Raw genomic sequence first — 24,223 nt, 5'->3', positions numbered from 1 at the left:
CATTGAAGTCTGTGGAACCAAAAAAACAGAAAAAAAGTCTCTGGCCCTTTTCATAAAATGCACAGATGTGAACTACATCCATAGGAAACCGTGTTAAATTGTCTGTACTGTGTTTCTGCAAAACTGAAAATGCACTAAAAAATGCATAGGTGTGAACCAGGCCTTAAGTGGAAATGCATAGATGGGCCATTCCTCTGTTCGCTCTGTGATCTACTCTTGTTTGCAGCCTGATTGACACCCAGTGCTGGCCTTCTCTTTCCAGTCTGAGTATTGCTGTTCAGGAGGTCACAGAAGACTGGTATCAACAAATTCATCTACTGATAGGGGAGTCATTCAAATCCTGCTTTTCCATGGCTTGAATTACTCAAAGTCTAAATCAAGTGGATTAATGTTTTTTCAACTGCTTAGTTACCTGTAATGATCGGTATGTAACGCTTGGAGGGTGCAGACATTTTTATTTGTCCCACATCTCATACAGTGAGAGCTTTATTCTTTTTCCTTATAGTGTGAGGCTGGAAAGTCGCTCACTCTGCACCTCCTCCATTCAGAAACTGTATTCTTTTCAATGAATAAAAGGCGTTTTCTGATTGGACAAGATGGAGAGGAGGGGCAGATTAATGGCACGATCTACCCTCATCCAATCAGAGAATGTCTGTTATTTAATGAAAATAAGACTTGGGTTGATTTACTAAAACTGGAGCATGCAAAATCTGGTGCAGCTCTGAATAGAAACCAATTGGCTTTCAAGTTTTATTGCGAAAGCTTAATTGAACAAGCTGAATTTAGAAGCTGATTGACTATCATGCACAGCTGCCCCAGATTCTGAGTGCTCCAGTTTTAGTAAGTCTCCCCCTGTATGTTTTCTGAATGAATGAAGTGCTTACTGAGTGACCCCTTATCCTCGTAAGAGGGAAGATCAAAGGTCTCGCTGTATGTGGCATGGACTACAACTGAACATTTTTTGCACCCACAGCAGCCAGCCGTAAAGGTACAATACCGATCATTACAGGTAACTAAACTGGCACCATCTAACTATTAAAAATCTATTTTTACTGGTGTTCCACTAAACTTCATGCTTTTTGGTATGTTTGTGTATATGTGTACCCCATAGGCTCTTTGGGGTTGGTTTGATAAAGGCAAGCAGGCTGTTCACTTTGCAAGGGAATTTTCCCCAGAGCATAGTATGTGGTGAAATTTCACTTTACAAAGAAAACCCAGTCATGTGCAAGGAAAATAGAAAGAAGAAAAAAAAAAAAAAAAAAAACAGCATTCTTGCTTGCACATAATTGGGTGATGGACCGAGCTTCATCTCATTCTTCACGCTCAGGGGAAAAGTACCTTGCACAGTGCAACTTCCCTTGCAAAGTGAACATTTTATTTGCCTATAGTAAATCAGTTAGGTGTCAGTCATAATGTTTACATTTGTTGGCCTGTACCTGTGGGAGTGTGTGAACCAAGTCCTTTTTTTGGGTCACTGCTTCCACTGTTGTGTATGTGCCTAACAACTGAATATTGTGACCACGTGTCACAGAATTCAAGGAATTAAATGTGTGGATATCTTCACAAAGTAAGATCACAAACTTCAGGATCATTCAGGCTAGAAATAATTGAAATACAATGTGGAAATGAATATATGGTTTTACATTTTGACGATTAATACACTTTAACTTATGGTGTATTAACCCACCTGGAGGTACAAAAATATTCCTGTGGACACATTACTTAAACTTTGCGATTTGCTATGGAATACTACAGGAATGGACCTCATGGACGTCAAACTTTCACTTGGGTCAGGTAAACTTAGACTTTACAACCAAAACTAATGATAGCCAATGAATCATCCAAGAATTGGCAGACGTAGGATCTGACACAGTGCAAAATGCTCCTATGATCTCCTACTGGGTTCAATTTTTTGAACAGCTAGTTGGGTAGAGACTTGGTAATTATGGCTGGAAAAGACTAGCAAAGCAGTCCAGAGCTTCAATATTACAACGTTTTTAGGGAGAGCTCAAAATGCAATTTGAATAAATGTCAACAACCTCAGACATCCTGTATGATCTGTGATGCAGGCTGATTAGAAAAGTCCCATGCTTTGCATCTCGTACGTTTTTTAAAGTCAATAATTTGAACTACATCATAATTGGACAGCAAATTTATTACAAACACATACTATTTACATGATATATTACAGGCTTGCTTACAAAGAGAGCAGAATTTTTTTTAAAAAAGCAATTTTAATATATTGATTAAAATGGCAAAGCCTAACCCTTCTTTCTTGACATCTACTATAAGCTGGAGCAAAGGGCCACAGCAATAAAAAAGGTGTGGAATGCCTTATTTTAAATCTACTATACGTGACAGCTAAAATCCAGGTGCTATGGACAATACTTCTAATTTGTCTTTCCTCCAGTAGTTTCCCCCATTGATAAAAAAAACAACACGTCATATTAAATACCTTTAGTAGTCAGGAATTTTAAACGGATATAAATTTGTAGACTTTAAATTAGAACTTATACTGTACAATACTGTTATATCTGTACGAAAACCTCCCAGACTGGGTGTTTGAACCAGACAACTAATTCTAGTATAAGCAAAATAATTTGATAATTACAGTTATTCTGCGAACCTACGTAAGGATTTACAAATACAAATTATTTGTTGCACTTACAATTCTATGAAATTTTGTATTCATTTACATAAAATCACAACTTAAAACACAAACTCTAGCCATTTAGGGGCCTTTACATTACTCTGTGATAGCACCTGGCTCACTGGCAGTATATTGTGAGGGAGTCCTGCTGATTACCACGGATGAAGACAACCGGAGGGCTTATGTCACGAGATAACATCTCTAGCCATGCCATATATAGGGAACTTGGACAGGCCATTTTGCTGGCAATTGGAAGACTTCTGCAAATAGAATCAGAAGATGTATGGTTATGATATGTAATGTGTACACATGATATCTTTTTATAAGAAAAAATGTCAAAGGGTTTTGATATTATATACTATTCAAATGCTTATGACTCAGTAGAAAAGAGCAAAACAGCAACTTGGGCCCTGGTGCAGGGTTTAAATCTCCCTCAAGAGCTTCTGTAACCTACAACTTCCCACCTACTTATGCCTCTACCCTGACCCTCTCCATAGACTCCTAGAGTATTCTAAGACTCCTGGGACTGTCGTTTCTCAATTTCTCTGCAGCTACTCCCTGAAGGTCTTTAACCACAGACGTGTGTATAGTGTTAAGACTTTTGGAGCTGTAGGCAGGTGCCATCCTTCAATGAACCACTAGCTTTTGCCACTCAGATCTCAGTATGTAAAACCTTGGTGCAAGTCTGTTTATCTTTTGGCACTGACAGCTCAAACACCCAGTCTGTATGGGTTATTTAATTTGAAAGATTAATTTACGGGTTTTGAGATTATTTTCATGTTGAGTAAAGGATTACATGTTAGGGTTCAGATTGTGTTTGGGTTTAGGTTAAGTGGTATGCTTAGGCTTCAAGTTAAGTGTTGGGTTTAGATTGTTAAGGTTACTGTTAAACTCTAAAGGCATAGTTCACCTTTAGCAAAAATTGCATCTCTAGATAAAAGCAAACTGCAGCTTTGCCCAAATTTTAGTAATGCCCTTGCAATAGGTGTAGTCCATTTACATACCTCCTAATGTCTGACTAAAAAACTCTCAAGAGATTTTATCATCTCATCCTGTCTTGTTGCAGACTTTTACTGATAACCTCCACCATCACAGGAGCAAGATCTCAAACGCTGATCTCAGAGCTACTGCTTCAGGGGGGAGAAAGTGCATGTTAGGCAGTTTGAATCAGAGAAAGAGCTCACTCCTTTGAAGGTGGAGTTGAACAGTAAAAGACAGAAACTGTCTTAGCAATGTCCTTCAGGAGGTACTTACATGGCCTACACCTATTATTCAACTTTGGTCAAAGCTGCACAGTTTGTTTTAGTCTACAGGCACCCCTTACCTGTATAGCTGTAAATAGGCTGTTCTCTTTGCAAAGCAAATTTTCTAACTGAGGGGAAATTCCCTTGCAAAGTGAAAATTCCTTTGCAAGGCAAACATTCTATTTGTCTTTAGTCAATCAACCCCCTATAGTTAGGTTAAGCTTAAGGGCAATTAAATAGCCTAGGCTAAGGATTGGGGTTAGGTTCAATGTGAGAGCTTGGGTAGAAGCAGGCTTAACTGTTAGGGTCAGATAGCCAGTAGGCATAGTTCAGAGGACTGTGCAGATGCCAACACTTTGTTTTGAACTTGTGCTAAGTGTTGAAAGTCCCTCACCAAAAAATACTGTGCTGCCTAAATAGTGGAAAAAATTTTTGTTTATGGCTTGTCTAAAATGCAGTGTTTTTTGCGAGTTCGTCATTTGGCAGAATGTCAGAATCCAAGGCATTATATTGCCTGTTTGAAAACATTTTGTTTGATCTTCGTCATTCTGTGCATGAGTATAATACTGGCATAGCAAAGATATTTTAATAGGCATACCATGTTAGATTAAGTATTTATATTAGCAGAATACATTTGGTAACAATAGAGTACTTACATTGCAATAAGAGCAGCATCTTGGGAGTTCTCCTGGAGGATCTCATTTACTCTCACATATCGTTCGGTCTGAGAAATAGACATACAAAGATGAAGATAAGAAATAACAAAGCCATGCAGTTAATGATATCAATCTTCAACTGCTCTAGTTAAAGTTTATCGATAGCCAAAACCTTTTTACCCCTGCCAATGCTTTTTTTTGCTGTTTGTGTTCCTGTGAGAAATTTACCATCGTGACCTGTCCGAGAGGCAACGGGAAGTTACAGGAATTCTTCTAACATGGGGGGAATTCCCCTTTTAGACGTCCCCATTGGAAAATATCCACCTACCTTTTGTTCTGGGGACAACTCTAAAATATGCCCCCCCCCGACTTTCTGTTTTAGTGATGATACGGGACAGAGTAGTGATCTATCCATAACACAGCGATGAAAACTTGACAGAGGTCTAACCCCTCCCCACACCATATAAAACGAAAAAAACAAAAGGTTTTGCCTAGATATACACTTCAAGGTCATTCTTATTGTAGCTGATCTTTTGTACAATATTCTCCAGACAGTGGGATGTGGCTATTCATTTCTTACCAAAAGAAATATGGTGATCTCATATTCCAAAATTGCTAGGTGCCCGACTGTCATTTTGATTCTTTGACATTAGTACTTTCTGAGTTGCTATACTAGAACAGTTGTGCAGCTCTGCAGTTTAGACCTAACTTGCTGTATTTTTGTCTGATGATATTGAGTATGAAGATTACCATTGCTGACCTTTTCTTTAAAAAATGCCGCTGTTCAATAAACAAGAAAAGCTGCTGTGGCCCTGATTTGCTGGTTTCTTGGCTGTCATGCTGACCTTTATATTATATCACACCTAAATGTTTTGTAGCACGAAGATGCTCAACACGCAAAATCCCATTCATTTCCAATGGCCCCTGTTCACTCTCAGATGTGAACAGGGGCCACTGAAATGAATGGGATTTTGCTTGTTGAGCGTCTTTAAGCTACAAAACGTGTGAATGCAGTATTAAAGTGTAACTAAAGACAAAAGGAGATGGATTAGAACACCTGTCGGTTTTTACTGCTGTCTGTGTCCCTGTTAGGTAGATACACCCTCTCTATTTGTCCTGTTTACCATTATCATTGAGAGTGAAAGTAAAAGAAAATCCCAAATTTTGTGTTATCCCCAGAAAAGTACGAGAGGGTAAATCTTCCAATGGACACTAGTTCTGGTGACCTGGGGGTCCTCAAGTAAGTCCCTTATTTTGAGGGGATTTCCTTTCTTTTCCTGTTTTGGCTATGGGACAGGAAATGAAGGGAAATCTCTGCAATGGGACACAGATGGCGAAAAAAAATAAAATCAGATGGGTTCTAACTCTCTCCTGCTCTATCCAAAAAAAAAGTTTTGCCTATAGTCCTACTTTAACTTCAACACTGAGTCACTATTCTGGCACAAGCATACAGATCTGGCCTCTCTGATCTTTATGCTTTTTCCTGGTTATTGACTCAGCGTGTACTGAAGCCAGAGACAGCTAGGCAACTAGTATTCTTAAAAAGGGGTCAGTAATGGGCGCACTGGTATTTTGTCTCAGTAATAGTTCCCTTTAAGATACCTAGAGGGAGCTGATGGGTCTATTACAAAAATGAAATCATGTTTAGTTAGCTTGACATACACACATTATATCGTCACCCTTCATCATCACCTTGGCTGTAATTACAAAGAAGGACTTGTCTAGAAAATAATGGAAATCAGCTTGAACTTTACAATTTGGCCTATAAACGTGTTACAAACCCCTAAAATCTGTTCAGCTTTTAAACTGTTATTCAAAGTCATTGCCAGTGAACAATATGTTTGTGGGAACCATTTAATTATTGTGCACCTCAGCAAGCATCCATGTATATTTTCTATTTTACAGACCTACTGTTTGACTAAGGAAAAATTATCTAATATAAAGTGAAGCTCCTATGAATTTAATGTCTGTTTTTATGTCACAAAGTGAAAGAAAAGAGAAGATGAGAAATTTGATTTCAGGAATCTGTTAGACATGACCATGGCCTACAGTAAACCTGGTAACATTTAATAGTTTTACCTTAGATGCAAAGTGTATAAGGTCCATTTTACGTATTCCCCATGGTGGTATCTGCAAGTTCTCCACTCTCTGCTCCTCAATACAGTATGGAGCAACTAGCTCTTCAAACAACTGCATGCTGTGAAAACAGAAGTAAAATCACATTATAGGTTATAGTGCTCTTTAAAAAGCATGTATGCCATCGAAAATAACCATAAACCTGCCTTGAATCCATTTCTGAAATTTCTTCTATTTTGCCACAAATGGTTATTTTAACCAGCTAGCCTGATTCATGGATGAAACCCAGAACAATTTGCTACTTTCTATCCTCACCACTCCACGTCTAATGACAGTTATCCCCATTACACTGGTTGGGTATCTGGGGTAATCTAGGCTTGATACAAATCAGAAAACACAGCTAGGAAATCATTTTTTATGGTTGCAGATGAGAAAGCTACACGCATTCCTACTAACACATCGTTGTTGGGTTTTGAATATTAAAGGCTCGTTCACACTATGTGGGGTGACTGGTGTTTTTCCACTCTGGGCAAACGTAGGCTATCACTAAGGCACATGGAAAAAAATGATCTCTCTAGGTGCCCTGTTCACACCATACTGCTGGTGTGATGTGCAATGTAGAAAAATGCAGCATGTCGGGAGTAGCGGTGGTTTCCATCGGGATTCCACAGGTATGGTATATGCATTGTCACATTTGTCCAAGCTGGCCCAATGTAGCTATGCAAAAATATCCATACCTGGAATTTAATTTTAACAGATCCAGTAATGTTTTTACTGTTGACATAACACATAACATTGACTATTGAGGAAACACAAATGTGACTATCCCTTTCAATGAAACACATTGGCTTGCATACTTCAATAAAGAGTTTTATACATAACTAAATCTGATCATTTTTTTACACAGTTTTAGTACAAGGAGGCTAACTTGGATTGGGATCAGTCTTCATGAGCAGCCTTCCTGTCATACAAGAGACTTAAAGCGGAGCTCCAGGCTCCTTCAGAAAAAGAATAAAAGTCAGCAGCTACATATACTGTAGTTGCTGACTTTTATTATTAGGATATTTTAGCTGTCCACGAATCCAGCAGTGTCTTCACCGGAGTCGATTTTTTGATCTGGTCTTAGGTGCTGTCATTGCCATTTCGGGTAAGGGAACTTGCAGTGAAGCCTTGTGGCCGAACTTCCAGATGAGTTCACTGCAGCAAAGTCACCGGAAGTGGGAGCGCAAAACCAGGTACCCGCTCCCCCCCGAAAGGTGCCAAATGTGGAAGTGGAGGGGGGGGCAAATAAGCGGAGCTTCTCCTTTTGGGTGGAGCTCCGCTTTAAAATATCAACTAACATCACAATGAGTTCCAAAACTTACTTTTTAGGATGTGGTTTTTGGCCTATGTCGGTCAGCACAATAACATCATGGAATCCCAGCCTGAACTTGTTTAGGAGAGTCTGCATTCTATAAAGTGAGATAGGAAGGAGATATTTTATAGAGCATACAACTGGGTTGTGTTCATAGGGTTGTTGACTGTAATAGTCTTTGGATAAAATGAAGACTATTATCTATAACTCACTCTTTTCTTTCTTCTTCCGCACTCTCCTGGCTTCCTCTAATGTAGACTCGTACTTTACATTGACCCCAACGCTTTCTGCGAGTCAGCAAGTATGGGATAAGCAGGGTGAGACCTTCAGGGGAAAAACAATACTTGGTTAGTTTAAAATAATTGAAGGGCTCACAGCACTAACTTTTGGCAAACTAAAAAAAAACTTTTTTTTTTTTTAAGTTAAGTTTGAAGTGTTTTACCCATTTGTTGTCCATACATTAACACAAGAATCGGCCCTGTTAGCACACACAAATCTATTTTCCTATTCTCTATGAAGCAGGATGAATTTTTAAATTGTGGAGTGGCTTCGTTTGTCAAACATTCTAGACAGGCAGCTCCATCTGTTGAGGAACCTGGGAGATAACACTCAGAGCTGCCTCCCTTTTGCACCAATTGAAAAGTAGTTTTTGTTTTTTTTCTAAATATAGGATGCATAACCGAAAAAATGAAAAAATGGACCTGCCTCCTTTTTGCTACAAACCCTATATTTGGTTTCCACAGGAATGGCCGAATTATTGCTTGACCAAATAGCATAATTTGCTATAGCAAATGCATTCAATTGTTTCTTATTATGAGAACAGAGTTATTAGGTCATGAGTATACAGTCATCTGCTTACCTCCATCATCGTGCAGCCAGTATATGTGGATGCTTTTCTTTCCCTTACGACCCTGGAATTCTGTATTTGTTTGATTCAAGTTCTCTGGCACAATGCAAGGGGGCTCTGGAAAAAAAAAAAGCATACGGCGATGGCTTCATTTCAATAACATAATATCAGGAACACTATATCATGGCAAGTTATCATTTTACTATAATTTTATCATATCATTTTTATTGTGTTAGAAATACAGAGTTCGATCGGTTTATGAAAATGAAAAAAGTTCTCTTGCCCTGGTCAAGGGTTTTAGGATTTAACAGGAATTGACTAGCTTATAATGAGATAATGAAACATGTAATGTGATTGGCTGCTATGTCCATCTGTTACTTGATTGTGTGGGTCAATCTCAAAATCCTCAATGTGTTTTAGATGGTGTAATTACAAAATTCTAACCTTTTTCTGCTTCCTTATCAGATACTGCCTCATTATCTGAGTCCTGGAAAGCCATGTTATCTGTGGGTAAAATAAATAATTTAAAATGACATATTTATGGTATCAACTGCTCAGTCATGCACGTTACTGCCCATCATACACATTTTAAACCACAGTGGTACCTTGGATTACAAGCATAATTTGTTCCAGAATAATGTTTGTAATCCAAAGCACTCGTATATCAAAGAGATCAGTACCGCATGTGGCCAGAGGTGGGGTGTGGGGGGGGGGGTTGGGACACTCAGCAAGACTCGGAAACCGCTCGGAGCCAATCGGATGCACTTATAAACACTTGGAGAGGCTTGCAAACACTCGGGAACCTAGTGTTTCCAAGTGGCTCTGAGTGCATCTAAGCGGCTCCGAGTGTCACCTGCACCCCTGCACCCCTGGCCAAATACGGTACTGCACACCACAGAGGCTTGAATCCTGCTCGTTTTGCGAGACAACGCTCGCAAACCGAGTCAGGATTTTTTATAAAATAATAGCTCGTATCACGAAACGCTCGTTAACTGCGTTACTTGCAATCCAAGGTATTACTGTACAAATATGTTTAAATGCAAAGATGTATACCCCTTACTAAAATAGGTGGTGATTTACTTACCTCTCATACAGAAGATGGTGCTCTGGGCTTCCTTCAATGAAGGCTACACAACCACATACCAGAGCACTGGTCATGTCACATGACCTATGATCCAACATTTGGTCATTTGGCTTTCACCAGAGAGAAACCAGAGCACCATTCATATAAGAAAAGTATAGTAAGTATCAGAACCCCTCTTAGTTGATTTACTAAAGGCAAATAGACTGTCCACTTTGCAAGGGGAGTTGCATTTTGCAAGGGAATCTTCCCCAGCTCTACTGACTTTCATTATCCAATCATGTCGAAGCAAAAATGCAGTTTTTTTTCCTTGCATGTGATTAGGTATTCTTTGCAAAGTGAAACTTCACGTCATCCACTAAACTCTGAGGAAAATTCCCTTGCAATGTGCATCTTTTGCAAAGTGAACATCCTATTTCCATTCAGTAAATGAACCCCTTAGCATTTGAACATGTAACAGAACAGGATAGTGACGTTGGGGGTATGCAATTTGCTCAGGTCTGCTTTCCTACCAGAGCACCATATCTTGTTATGCTGCCCTACTCTACCCCTTGGCTCTGCTCCCTGAAATCAACCATACCACACATAGTCACCGTGCATTATCACCATCTGTGCACACACAACTTCAATTCCCACAAACTTCACAGCTCTGTGGCACTTAACTATCATAATCAGGGTGTTCTACATGTACAGTGCTGTTAGGTTACAATTCCCACTCCCTTGTATTTCAATGATGGATCTCCTTGCTCAGACAGTATGTCAATACCTGTTGGCTGTATGTAGAACTTTAGTCCAATATGACAGTGATAATGATAATGATAACAGAAATCACTAGACATGTGCGATTAGTTTCGTACAAATCGGAAATTCGTACATTCGTGAGGATCCGAAATACGAATTTTTATGCATACGAATTTTGTACGAAATTTCGTTTACGAACTTCGGATCCAAATTCCATTACAACAGAATTGGACAAATTCAGAATGTTTGTTAATTACGATTATCCGTTATGATGAAGTTAAAAACCCCAGGAAGTCAGCACAGCACAGGGATGGTGGGAGCCCCTCATTATTATAAATTCATCATAACAAACATTCGTAATTGTTATGAAAAGTTAATGAACATAAAAGTTAAAAACCCAGGAAGTCAGCACAGCATAGGGATGGTGGGAGCCCCTCATAATGGGCACAGCGGGTGTACAGACCCGGGAACTCAGCACAGGGATGGTGGGAGCCCCTCATAATGGGCATGGCAGGTGTACAGATCCCGGGAACTCAGCACAGGGATGGTGGGAGCCCCTCAAAATGGGCACAGCGGGTGTACACTCAGACCCAGGAACTCAGCACATGGATGGTGGGAACCCCTCATAATGGGCACAGCGGGTGTACAGACCTGGGAATTCAGCACAGGGATGGTGGGAACCCCTCATAATGGGCTCAGCAGGTGTACAGATCGGGAACTAAGCACAGGGATGGTGGAAACCCCTCATAATGGGCACAGTGGGTGTACAGACCTGGGAACTCTGCACAGGAATGGTGGGAACCCCTCATAATGATAAATTTGTCATAACGAACATTCGTAATTGTTACGAAAAGTTAACGAACCTAACTAAAATTCATATTTCGTACGAATCCAAATTGAATTTTGGACACGAATTACGAAATACGAATTAATTCTAATACGAAACGGAACTAAACAAAACAAATTTATTGACAGCGCACATGTCTAGAAATCACCCAAATGGCCCTGATAAAAAGTTTACATACCCTGGAATGTTTGGCCTTGGTACAGACAGAGAAGGTGGAACACACAGCTTAAAATGGCAATATAAGGTTAATTTCCCACATTTGTGGCTTTTTAAATCACAATTAGTAGACACTGAGCCATGAGGAGGTAGAAAAGAACAGTCAAAAGACCTGTGTAACAAGGTAATGAAACTTTACAAAGATGGAAAAGGATATAAAAAGATATCCAAAGCCTTGAATATGCCAGTCAGTACTGTTTAATTATTTAATAAGAAGTGAGAAATTTGGGGATCTCTTGATACCAAGCCAAGGTCAGGTAGATCAACAAAGATTTCAGCCAAGATTGATTGTGCTACAATTAAAATTCATATGCTCTTATTTAAAAATCAGTTTGACGGATTGTAGGTTCTTCTGATTTTACATATTGATAACAAACCCTGTAGTAACAATAATATGCATATATTTTCAGTAAAATCTAAACATGAATTTGCATGTTTGCTTGGTGGTATACTTTTGTATCCAGATTTATTTCTTAGTAGCAAATATATTTAGTGAAATATATTGTACTGTTACACTTACATTGACCCTGCATTTTTTGTGACAAATCCAGCCCATCCCTTAAGCGCAGAACACATACACCATACTGTGAGTCAAATGCGTCACTGAAAAAAAAAAGGATAGCATTAGTTTTCTTGCTGCAAGTACATAGTCCTATAAAACACTAACACAGTAAAGTAACAGTAACTGACTAGAACTGCAAAGCTATTTTTTTTATGCAAAGCAGTAGAAAAACAAGGACATAAAAAAGCATGCTTGTAGTACCAGCCGCACCAAAAGAACCAAAAAAAAACAAACAAAAAAAAACCTCTAAAGTACTGTGAGATACAACATTGCATTCCTATAACAGAAAGCATGGCTAAAGACAAAAAGGAATACGTTACATGACTTTGGCCACCGACCCATAAACAGAGACTGAGCTTTTTTTGGGGGGGTTTTGTGCTGGAAGTGGTGTAAATACCTTCTGTTATAAGAAGGGAATGCTGTATGTCATTATTTATTAAAATAAAAAATAAAAAAAACATAGAAGAGGAAAATGAAAGTATAGTGCCTAATTATTATTTAGCTTTTAAAAGAAAACTTACTGAATGATCCCAACGTATTCCTCCAAGCACTGCCCTGGCACCGTTTGCCAGTTACTCTTGTAACCCAGCACCAAAGTGTTTGGCTTTAAACGACCCAGACCAGAAACCTGCATAAGTAAAGAATTCTATTAGAAACACAAAGAATAGGAAGCAAGGAGTGTCCAGTGTCCAAAAAAAATGCAGATTTAAAAGTGTGTTAAAAGGTATTTATTGGTAATATCTAAAAGTACATCATCCAATGTGTTTCGGGGGGGAGGACTCCCCCTTCTTCAAGGCTGTTGCTGCAAGCTATTTCAATGGGGAAAAGTTCCTAAGCCGGTTAAATATTTGCAAGGTATCGGAATGCACACGGGCAGAATGAAAGCTGTGGTTGCAGGTGCAGCATACTATTCTAAGTCTACATGTGGAAACAACTGTTAGGCTGTACCAAAAAGGCAGCAGCCCAAACCCCAATAAGTTTCATTACCATCACGTAAAACTGGACATAACCTACAGGAGGAACTTTTACAATTACAAGTTACAATTGCTAATCATATGTTCTTTAATGTGCCGCAGTTCTTCAACTAAATGGCTGGTCCTATTTCTTCTGCAAGTACAAGGAACATAGATGATGTGCAAAGCTTAGTAATCCATTGTAACCAGTGACAGCTCACTGTCCATAAGCACTGACCCAATTTATGGGTCTGATAAATTTCAATAGGGAATGAAAAAACAGACTCAAGCAGCTCAGAAGCAGCCTAAAGCAGATCAGATCTTGGTCAGAAGATGCTTAAATGCAAGCAGGTATTAACTGAAGTAGCTGTCAATAAAGTGATAATAATAATGGCTGCTTGAGCATGACTGATATATATATAATTGTACAATATTGTTGCACAGAGCAGGTAAGTATAATCTATTTTTTCATTTAATAAAAAAGAAAAGAAAAAGGCCTTTGGTATCTCTTTAAATTTGTCCTCAACAGACATCTCTAGTATGTTACAATATTTGAGCGTCATTTACAGAAGTGTTAAGGAAGATTCCAAATATCTGTACTGGACAGAGCACAGTATTATTTGCAATGATTCTATGTAGTAGATAACTTTTTATGATTTCTAAATACATAATGTTATTGTTAATATGCTGAACATAGTGTACTGTATGTGAAGTAAGTCGTTTCAAAGAACTCCACTGCCATCTAGTGTACATTATATGATATTGCATTTCCTAAAACAAAATTTCATTCTATGGAACTATGTTATTTATTTAAATGGTGTTTATCAAGTGGTAAGTAATGTACAGTATTTTATATCAAAAGGTAGAAATATTCTGGGCAATTCTTGTTGTCACATACAGTACTGTTGATCAGCACCAGGCATTATTATCATACATGTGAGGTGTGCTGCAACCGAACATGTCTGTACCTGCATGAGACTTTTGGCTCCAACTCGAAAAGTGTTTTCACAAATTACACTGTAAAATGATCTGACTTTCCTGGTGTTCAACCACCGCAGATGTCCCTCTGAGTCTGGCACTTTATCAGTTTCCTGAAGAGGATAAATAGAAAACTTATTTAACTTTATACAGGATGGAAGAAAAAAATCGAGGACAAATTGGTAAACAGCCATAAATATCCAAATCAATATTTTTATTAAAAAAATAGAAAAATATACATTTTGCCCTTTTAGATTTTTTAAGGGATTATAGGAGCTACACTTCTTTTCTCAGAACCATACTAAAAACATATATTTAAAATTCCATCTAGACCACTGATATGTCTCAACTCTCTCGTATATAACCTTCTTACTCTCAATATGTAGTGTTCTGAACTTAATGTTCATTGTTAGTGAAAATTATACTCACAGTTACAACATTGCCACAGATCATTAAACTTGTGTTCTTTGTCACGGAGCTGACAAAGTCAACCAGTGCAGGACGGAAGTTTGGAGGTCCAGTGAGTACAAGACATTGTGGCCTAAAGGATAAATGATATAGCAAGGCTTAGTGCATTGACACAAAAACAATAACATATTTACAAATCATGATATATTACAATGAGGGTACCTAAAGTTCTTGACATGGTCTTGCACCCCTGCAAGGCTTACACTGTAGGTCAGTGCCATGTTGTAAGCTCCAGCCTGTACTGAGGATCCCCAGTTCACATCTATAAGTTGAAAAAAAGTGCTGGTAAATGCTAAGGAAGATCTTATCATAAGTAATAATTCTACTCCGCTTGTCCAGGAATCAAGACATAAAAGTTAACATTCTCACCTGGCTTCTTGTATGTAACATATCCCAGAAGAATAACAATGATACCCACTGCAATCAGAGCAGCCCACCAAGTCAGAAGGAACATAATAACCACTGACACTACAGCACCAAAAAGGGAGGTCCATTTATTGTAGTATCGGAAAGATGGACGCCATCCTAGGGGAAAAGGAATAGAAAATGTCAAATATAATATTGAAAAAACATATCACATAAAAGGGACTTATTGAACAAGCTGATGTTAAAGTGTTACTAAACCCAGGTCCCTGCATTCACAATATCTGGTCTCCCACAGTACATAGAACATAGAAAAGAAATTATTTTAGTAAGTATAAACTGCTAAATACCTTTTCTGATCAACAGTATATAGCAGTCTTGTGACTTCTATCAGTGTCCAGCCAAACACTGGTTAAAGCTTGTCCTATGAGGCTGCATGACCCCTGACCCTCTGTCTGGACAGTGCTAATTGGCCCTGTGCCGATTACATGCACCCTCCCTAGACCAAAAAGCTCTAGCAATACACACCAAACTGAGCATGTGCAGAGTGTCTCCAAGGCTCTGTACTATCAGGAGATGGATTGGGAACTTTGGAAGAAGGGGAGGATCAAAGAAGACAGTATCAAACAGCCTGTTTACACAATGTGCAGGATTAACCCCTTAGGTCCCACAGTGAGTATAACAAGCATGCTTTACTACATATACAGACTGATTTTACTGTTGTGGGTTTAGTAACACTTTAAGTGCACAGGTGTGGTATCCCAAAGCTGTCAGTTATATTTTAGATATCAGTTACTGTAACACTTGAAGAGACATTAGGCTCTTCATTAAGCTTAAAGTTGTAGCCCACGGATTCAAATCTCACTGGACTCAACTGAAAGTAACTGCCATTTTTTAAAGAATATGTACCTTTATTCTGGTGTGTTAGCTCTGTGAATTAGGCATTCTATCAGAAAACTGAAATCTGCTAAAAGATATAAAGTGCAGGAACCCAGAAGCATCCAGCATTTATATGATACTGCTACAGTGATAAAAGTTGAACATAAAAGCCTAAACTATGCTCTTCAGATAAGTCGAATACAACCTGTGTTCACCATATGTGTACAGATTGCATAGAATGTCTGAGGATGTCTTGGCCCCAAAAAATCTTTGTATTTGCTATAGCTTGCAAATGGTAACATTAACATTTTTCGGATGAGAAAAGCCTTTAGTGAAAGAGATCTAATAAACCCAAGGCATTACCTGGTGAATTTGTGATGGATGCATGGAAACAGCTAAAGTTGATGAGTGCGTAAGAGCAGAGGAAGAAGTTTGAGATGATTGGAGCAATGGTGTTTAACTCAGCTGTTGAGAGATGATAAACAGGAAGTTATGATTTGTAAAGTATTTTACACATCCACAATTTTACATTTGTCACTGTATAGAAAGACCCTATGATAGAGTATGAAAAGTTATATACATGGCCAAAAATAAACTCTTCTAGGATGGACTGTAAAATGCACTTACCAATGAGGACAAAACCAATGGCAATGATGAAAGCCAAAAGGTAGCCACGGATAGGTTCATTGTTCTTCCCATAACCCTTTCCAAAGAATCCAATAACAGGGTACAGCCTGTCTTTGCAGAGACACTGCAGAAACGTAAACCATGTTAAAGATAGTAATGTAAAGAGAGATAAAAAAACTTTAAATGAAATCCTTCAAAAAATAGCATTTAAAGGAGATCCTTAAAAAACAACAAAATGTAGGTGATCCACGATTCTCAATTTTACCTTTATATATATATATTTGATATATATTGTATAAGAATAAATGTGCATATTTACAATATACAGTATTTTGATTTCTTTGCTGTAGCCTAATGCAAAATATTGCATATGAATAATTATTTTATACAACTTATAGCTGGCAGGTGGTGAACTTGAGTTCTTTATCCCATGCTCTATTCACAACATACATACAGCTGAATTAGTCAGAGGTGGGATCCCTCCTCCTTGATTTTAACTGACATGGAATGATTTGGATTCTCAGATAGATATCGTCTTTATTATATTTCTAAGCTTGTAAACATTAAAAATGCAGTTGCACAAAGTACACTATTGCTTTATTTAAAATAAAGCTGCAGCAACCATTTACAGTATATTACTAGATAGATGTGTTTAGATGCCCAGAATGTAGGACTTGCATCTTCACAGCTGTCAAAGGTCTGTTAAATAGAAGAGCTGCACAGTTTATCCTCTTACCTGGAAGACTTTAGGAGCTGACACCAAGCAGGCCAGAGCTGAGGAGAGAGTAGCTGCAAAAATCCCTGCTGTGATCAATGGGCTGAACGCTGATACCATACTCATTGCCTGTATAAGAGAAGAACAGTCACCACACAGAAGATAAACTTAACACTTACTCTAGTGAAGCTATTGCTTATATCTTGTGACCCAAGACCTGCTTTGTGTGGCAGTCAGGCTCTCTTGGAGGGGGTGCAAGTCCTATGACATCCACCACTGGGGGTGCTGGATTGGGAGGGAGCTTGTCCTGGCTCCTGGAAGGGCTCAGAGTGAAGAGGAAGTCTCCCTATGGCCTCACATTCATCACATCCCTGGGGTGTGTGTGGCAACCTCAGCTTGGACGCCGGCCGGGCCACGCCCCCCCAACATGTTTCGCTCCGCCCCTCGGAGCTTAGTCCTAACTAAGCTCCGAGGGGCAGAGTGGAACATGTTCAGGGCGTGGCCTGGCTGGAGTCTAAACTGAGGTTGCCCCACACACACACCCCAGGGATGTCATGGATGTGTGGCGATAGGGAGACTTCCTCTCCACTCTGAGGTTCTGCTTATATCCTCTTATATTAGATTTCATACCTATTTTGACATGCCATTGTAGCCTGGGTGTGCTCAGTATGCAAACTGTGACTTCAGCTGCAGTTTGGAGCTCTGAAAAACTTTCTCTGTATCCCACAATATATTTCAAATCATATACCATATAGCCAAACAGGTACCAAACCGGCTGCAGAGAGGAGCATGCTTTGTATAGGGATTCCAAAACTCCAACCTGTAGCTGAAGTACCTATATACTAATCATTTCCCAATTAACGTAATGCAAAGCACGAAGAAAAGGGAATAAATATAAGTTATATGCAGGCACATTGCAGTTCATGCCTTCGTCTTATGTTATTCCATTTCATTTCATATGTTCCTTTATGTAATGACTGTATGACCATTTACCTATCTAATTAGGTAAACTACTTTCAACTTTAAAGGTTAACCTAGATGTTCGATGGTCATGGACTTTAGCAGACAAGTGAGTGCAATGAAGTAATAGAAGCCACCCCATAACCCTAGTTACAAAAGAGATATTTACATACCTGATAGTGATTTGACAGTCCATAGTAGCAGCTTTCTGTCTCTTCGCAGGAGGTAAAATTCCAACCAAACTGGCAGCTTAGTCCTTCACAGTCTGTCTCATTCATTGGGATGGTATCATTCAGATTGCCAGAGGCATCACGCAGGACACAAGAACCTGCAAGGAGGAAGAGTAGCAGAAGAGATGATTTTAAAAAGCAACAGACTAAAGGAAATAAAGTATCACAATTTTTAATCAGCCAGAAACAACTCACCTATGGTAGCCGAAATCACAAGATATGAGATTGTGGTCCAGAATATGGCCATTAGTGTTCCTTTGGGAATGGCCACTGCTGGGTCCTAAAATGCATATATATAGTGACTAAACAAAATGCTATCACACTTCGATAGTGGAGGAAGTGATCTATTCTAGTTATAAATGTTATTGGTTCAACAATAGGACAAAGTGTGTAAGGTCAACAACATCAAATAAATGTGAAATATTACTATACCTTTAGGTCTCCTGAGATATTAGCTCCTGCTAAGATTCCGGTAGCAGATGGGAAGAAGATGGAAAACATGCCAAAGAATGTTCCAGTTTCCCCTCTCCAGTTAGGAACAATGTTTTCCATGAAGATTGATCCTGTGATTAAACAGAAACATGGTTGACTAATGTAATGGCAGAGCTGTAATATGAAAGAAATAACAGGGCAATAACATGATTTTTTTGGAAAGACATTGGTTAGTTGGTTACAATTTCAGTTAACATTTTACTGCTCTCTTTGTTTTACTTACTGTATGTAAACTTTAAGACAACAGTGTATAAAGTAGTTTTGTACTGTAATATAAAGCTTTTTCCAATATTGGTTCACTAAAGATATCCTTCCTTCTACAACCATGTCTCTTAGTTCTCCAAAAGCACCAGTGCAAGTGACCAATTACCACTGCAACCTATCCACTTAGATGTCAGTTAGCCTTTGAAATGTGTATAAAGGTAGTTGAATCACCAATCAAAGGTCTTGTGGTGTTCCAAACAACCCAGAACCAAGAACCTTATTTCCTTATCTCCCTAACATGGCAATATTTTACTTGGGAAGCCACACAACTCTGAAGCCCCCCCCGGTTATGGTATGTATATTCTTACTAGTAATACATATACTTTTCACCCCTGCCCTATGACTGGCGGCAGCACCAATGTAGAGGCAGGCAATTTACACTTTCCTTCACTAGAGAGGAATTGGATATACCTGTCTAGAAGAGAAAAAACACATTGAACCAATTTAGCCCCTGCTTGTCTGCATGTGACCCAGTGAATTTTTACTGGGCATAAGCAAAGCAACAAGCTATTGTATGGGCTTCTCAGCAGCAAATGAACTATCTACAGCTTTTCTAACCTCTATTCTTAGGCCATCATGCACAAGGAAGTATGCATTATTCATATTAATTTGTAATGTTAATATTAGAGCGGATAAAAACAAAAGCTTAGTTTGATCTATGTCCCATTTGTGCATTATGTGACCGAATAAGGGTTTATAGTAACATGCATCCTGGGCATTTTTCTGTCAGTAGATGTTACCAACAAATACTCACCTTGGTAGCTGAAGATACCTTTGGATTGTTTTTCTTCACTAGGCGGTATGATTGTGCCCACCAGGTAGCTTGCAAATGATATCATGATGACGATAAAGAATATTACCTGTGCCTTTACAAAAAAAAAAGAAATATATTTATTGTGAATTGAATTGATTGTCCCAAAATCAGAATAATAATAGAATCAAAGAGAGCATATGCTTTTAAATATACCTTTGCCTCCCATTCCATTCCAGCTAATGATATGAAGAGAAGAACTATCACAGTTATAACTCCAATAATCCTGATGTCATTGACTGGGTCAGAAATTACAGCATTGTATTCCTAATTCAGAAAAAATAGAATTAAATAAAATAACAAGTTCATGAGTAGACAATTATACAGACCTGTGTACCATATAAAATATTGGTCTAAAATACAAGCCCAGTGGCCATTAAATACCACCAAAGGAATGCTCTATCTGTCTAAAAAATTATAAAAATTAAATTTGGGTACAGTGTTGCATGATTTAGTAATTGTCATTCAAAGTTTGACAGCACTAACAGCTGAAAAATAGCCTGGGCTTGAAGGGGGTGAAAGTGTCTGGTATTGAAGTGGTTAAACTCAAACTAAATGATTGATGTTTATCACATAGGCTACACTTACTATGAGGAGGTCCCGAACAGTTTCTGCAAATCCTACTGTATGCATGGCAACTGCAACCGCATTAGCAAAGGCAAAGATGAGTCCAATGGAGCCTCCTAGTTCTGGGCCAAGGCTTCGAGAGATGAGGAAATAGGTTCCACCTACAAGTAAATAAAAAATATTTTTTTTACATTTTGGGGTATACTGGTCTGCAGTACAAATAATGATAGTTCACACCTTTATGTTTTCTTGGAAATTACTTATTGTATGAAATGAATAATCTAATTACACACATATAAACAAATCATATTATTTGTAACTGATGAGACTACCCAAAATTGATATTTTAATTATTGGCAGACGTTGAGAAATTAAATCACCTAATGACTCCCTAAATTATATGCATAGCCAAAACTTTCATGTTTTCGATAGGGTAGGGTTGTCTTAAAATCCATGTAATTTTATTTTTTTTGCTGAATTCCATTTCCTTCCTGTCCCTGAGATGCTCTGGAGGAGGAAATTGTACACAAAGTTAAGGGAATTCTCTTTTTGGACAGTTGTTGCAGCAATAAAAATCTTGATTTTCATCCTTCCCTACTTTATCCAACAATGAAAAAGTGCTGGTTAAACATGCAATTTAAGCTTTTGGGGAATATAGTGGTGATATGTTTACACTTGAGTTCTGAAGTCTGTCCACCTACTGCATTTATTAGAATGGGGCTCTTTTCTTCTTCTTTGATTCCTAATTTGTATTATGTTATGTAGAATATAATGCAACAGGAATAATAGCAGCACTTGAGGTTGGCCAGTAATAAACTCTTAAGTAGACAGAGACAGATCTCTCTCTTAGACATATAAGAACCATTACCAAACAGCTTATATATCACTTTTTAATTAAACACCCCTTTACATTTCTGTTTGCATAGCAATACATTGTTGCTGCCATTAATTAATTAATTGTGTTACATTAACATTTACAAATTGATTTTCAGTTGTCTTTGTTTATTCCCCTTTGATATTCCTTGGTTGACATTTTTCTATGTTTAAATGATGGAAGAGAGAATGTTAAACATATGGGCATGTAGCACAGTGGATAGGCCATTATTAGACCATAGTATATGTTGGCGCTACATAAATCCTGTATAATAATAATAGTATAGCTTTAATAATAGGACATTTCTTTTTCCTTGTAATGCTTGACCTACCTGACTTTACTTTTCCATTTGTGGAAATGGCCGAAATGGACAAGCCTGTGATAGATGTCACCAGCACAGACATTAAAATAATCACCCAAGTGAGTCCTAAAACAATACAAAATAATATTGAATATTAAATATTTTTTCAGATCCCCATGAAGTAATTGTTACAAAGATTACTAGTAGTAACACCATTTGAAACAAATATGATAAGTGTGTCAATATACAACAATAAAGGGGTTTTCAAATGTTAAATAAAGAGTTTGATTTGTGTTTTTACATCCTCATGTTTTTATATGGAGAGACCACTGCTCTTGCACCTCCTCTGTTTCACATGCAGACTGAAATACAAAACTGTTCACCAGAAAATCTGAAATATCAGATTTCATCTGTCCAGTTAGTGAAAACAACACTGAACTGGATATTGCAATTGCACTTGTATGGGTTGGGTGGAGTCATTAAACTTTATGTGGGACATATAATTTTCAGTCATCATTTCAAGCATAATTTTAGCAGCAGACATTTGTTAACCCACATTTTACCTTTTACTTTAAGTAGAAGATTATGAAGTACATAATAAAAATCTAGAACATTTTAATAAACAATCAACCCTATATTGCCAGCCTAATAGTTCAGTAAATATACCCTAATCTATATATTAGACCAAATATTAAGCATTTTGCTAGCATTATGTTTGATTATGAAGTGTTATCCATACCTATTCCAGCCTGGGCTGTGATCCATGGTAACCTCAAGTATAAGATGACTCCCCAAATATTTAACATACATCGGATCTGTTGAGAGAATATAAAATAAGAAGAGCATTAAGTAATGATTGTATTTTGATTGTAGTATATGCCACATAGTGTAAAAGCATTGTTCAGAAATACTAGATAGTTTAAAGCTGATGCTTACCATGACACCTTTTATCCAGCCAAACCGAACGGGACCTTGGGGTTCTTTTTTCTTCCTAGCCATAGAAAAACATGGGAATCTTTTTTTCTTTTTCTTTTCATTTGGCTCATCTTTTTGGTCATTCTTGTCTTTGTCACAGTTTTCTAAATCTTGATCCAGAGGGATTGGATACATTATCTGCTCTTCCTGTAAGATAAGGTTTGGAATGGATATTAGTTAACTTGTATATTATTTGCATATATAATATTGTCAGGGGAAAAAAGCAGTAGTATTATTTTGAACTGTGTTGTACTTACTATTACGGCATTTCTTAGAACATCCAAGGATGGACGGTTTCTCCTCAGTCTTCCAGGTGCTACTGAATTAACATAGAACTCATGTCTGGGTGTGGCATCTAATGTATTGTATGCCAATTGCCTTCTAGAAACCACTTTACTACACAAAGGCAAATTTGCAGGACTGAGGCTGATTCCAGCTGCCAGAGAATTCCCTGGCTCTTTAGGGGTGCTAGTTCCTTCTGGTTCTGGGTTATCTTTGGAACAAGGAATCATCTGTAGTCCTGTATTAAAAGCTTCAATTGATTGGTTAAGATGTTCTAGAGCTTCTTGTACATGTTCTTCTGGAACATCCAAAGCCAGACCATCAGTGGTGGAGGTATATCCAGAGGAAAGCTCATCACTGCCAGATGAACACTCCAGCGACTCTAAACTCTCGGATTTGCCAGTAAGGGCTACTTTGTTTGACATATCTGGTAAACATGTACACTCCTTTGTGTTATTAATTTTCATTTCATTCATAGCGACATGAACATGATCATGGGGATTGCCATTTGGAGTCCAGCTGTTACAGCGGCCAGCCATATAGACTTTCTCTATGGTGAACCTTCCGATGGAGAGTGGAGTGTCTTCTCTGCAATCCATTAACTCTAGACAGATGATCTGTTGAACCTGCGGATGGTAGTATCTGTAAGAGGAAACACAGCAATACACCTTAAGAGACAGTTTTCAAAACCAAATCTATTAAATTAAAGTTTAGCTCCTATTTCCTTCTCACACCTTAAAATACTCTAAAACATGTTAACCCTCATGAATGGTTAAATATATATAAATTACATGTACAAATTCTTTTCAGCTGCTTCAACACTTGGTGATTGTCTGTGTACTTTACAGATTAGGGACAGATGACTTGCTTTGTCACTGGGATGACACAGGAATTTGTCTGTGTAACTAAGCTCTAGTTAGTTTTACGTGTATTGGTTACCTTGTGTTTTACTTTTTTGTCTCTAATAAACTTCAATAATTTTTAACATTTCTTCCAAATAATAGTTTTTGAACATTTATATTTTCATTTTTGTATAAGTAGTGTAGTTCCACTAAACAGAAATATATTATATAGCATTAATAAATATACTCTGCATTAATATATGGTGGTAAAGATTGGATTAAGGTAAAGATGGACATGGGGCAATGCTCTAATATACAAATGAAATATGGCTGACAAAGTGAAAAGGTAAAACCTAAATATGATAATA

The 24,223-nt window shown here is 38.0% G+C and overlaps 1 protein-coding gene across 1 annotated transcript; it reads right to left on the bottom strand.

Moving 5' to 3' along the window:
- Positions 1 to 2,768: 2,768 nt before the first annotated feature.
- Positions 2,769 to 23,612, bottom strand: LOC141133317 (solute carrier family 12 member 3-like). Its single transcript, XM_073622650.1, has 26 exons — positions 22,989 to 23,612; positions 22,693 to 22,878; positions 22,496 to 22,571; positions 21,787 to 21,882; positions 20,603 to 20,742; positions 20,171 to 20,281; positions 19,958 to 20,069; positions 18,880 to 19,010; positions 18,643 to 18,727; positions 18,391 to 18,545; positions 17,279 to 17,386; positions 16,543 to 16,666; positions 16,279 to 16,380; positions 15,043 to 15,198; positions 14,836 to 14,935; positions 14,635 to 14,746; positions 14,196 to 14,318; positions 12,796 to 12,902; positions 12,233 to 12,315; positions 9,272 to 9,331; positions 8,840 to 8,944; positions 8,193 to 8,304; positions 7,991 to 8,077; positions 6,630 to 6,747; positions 4,551 to 4,618; positions 2,769 to 2,910 (listed from the first exon to the last, which is right to left on the bottom strand). The coding sequence occupies exons 1-26, from the start codon at positions 23,610 to 23,612 to the stop codon at positions 2,769 to 2,771; spliced, it is 3,423 nt and encodes a 1,140-aa protein (XP_073478751.1).
- Between the last annotated feature and the right edge of the window lie 611 nt (positions 23,613 to 24,223).

This window comes from Aquarana catesbeiana, linkage group LG01 (genome assembly GCF_042186555.1).
Source record: "Aquarana catesbeiana isolate 2022-GZ linkage group LG01, ASM4218655v1, whole genome shotgun sequence".
NCBI lineage: Eukaryota > Metazoa > Chordata > Amphibia > Anura > Ranidae > Aquarana > Aquarana catesbeiana.
The sequence above is the reverse complement of the archived record's forward strand: the minus strand, read 5'-3'. Positions and strand labels throughout refer to the sequence as shown.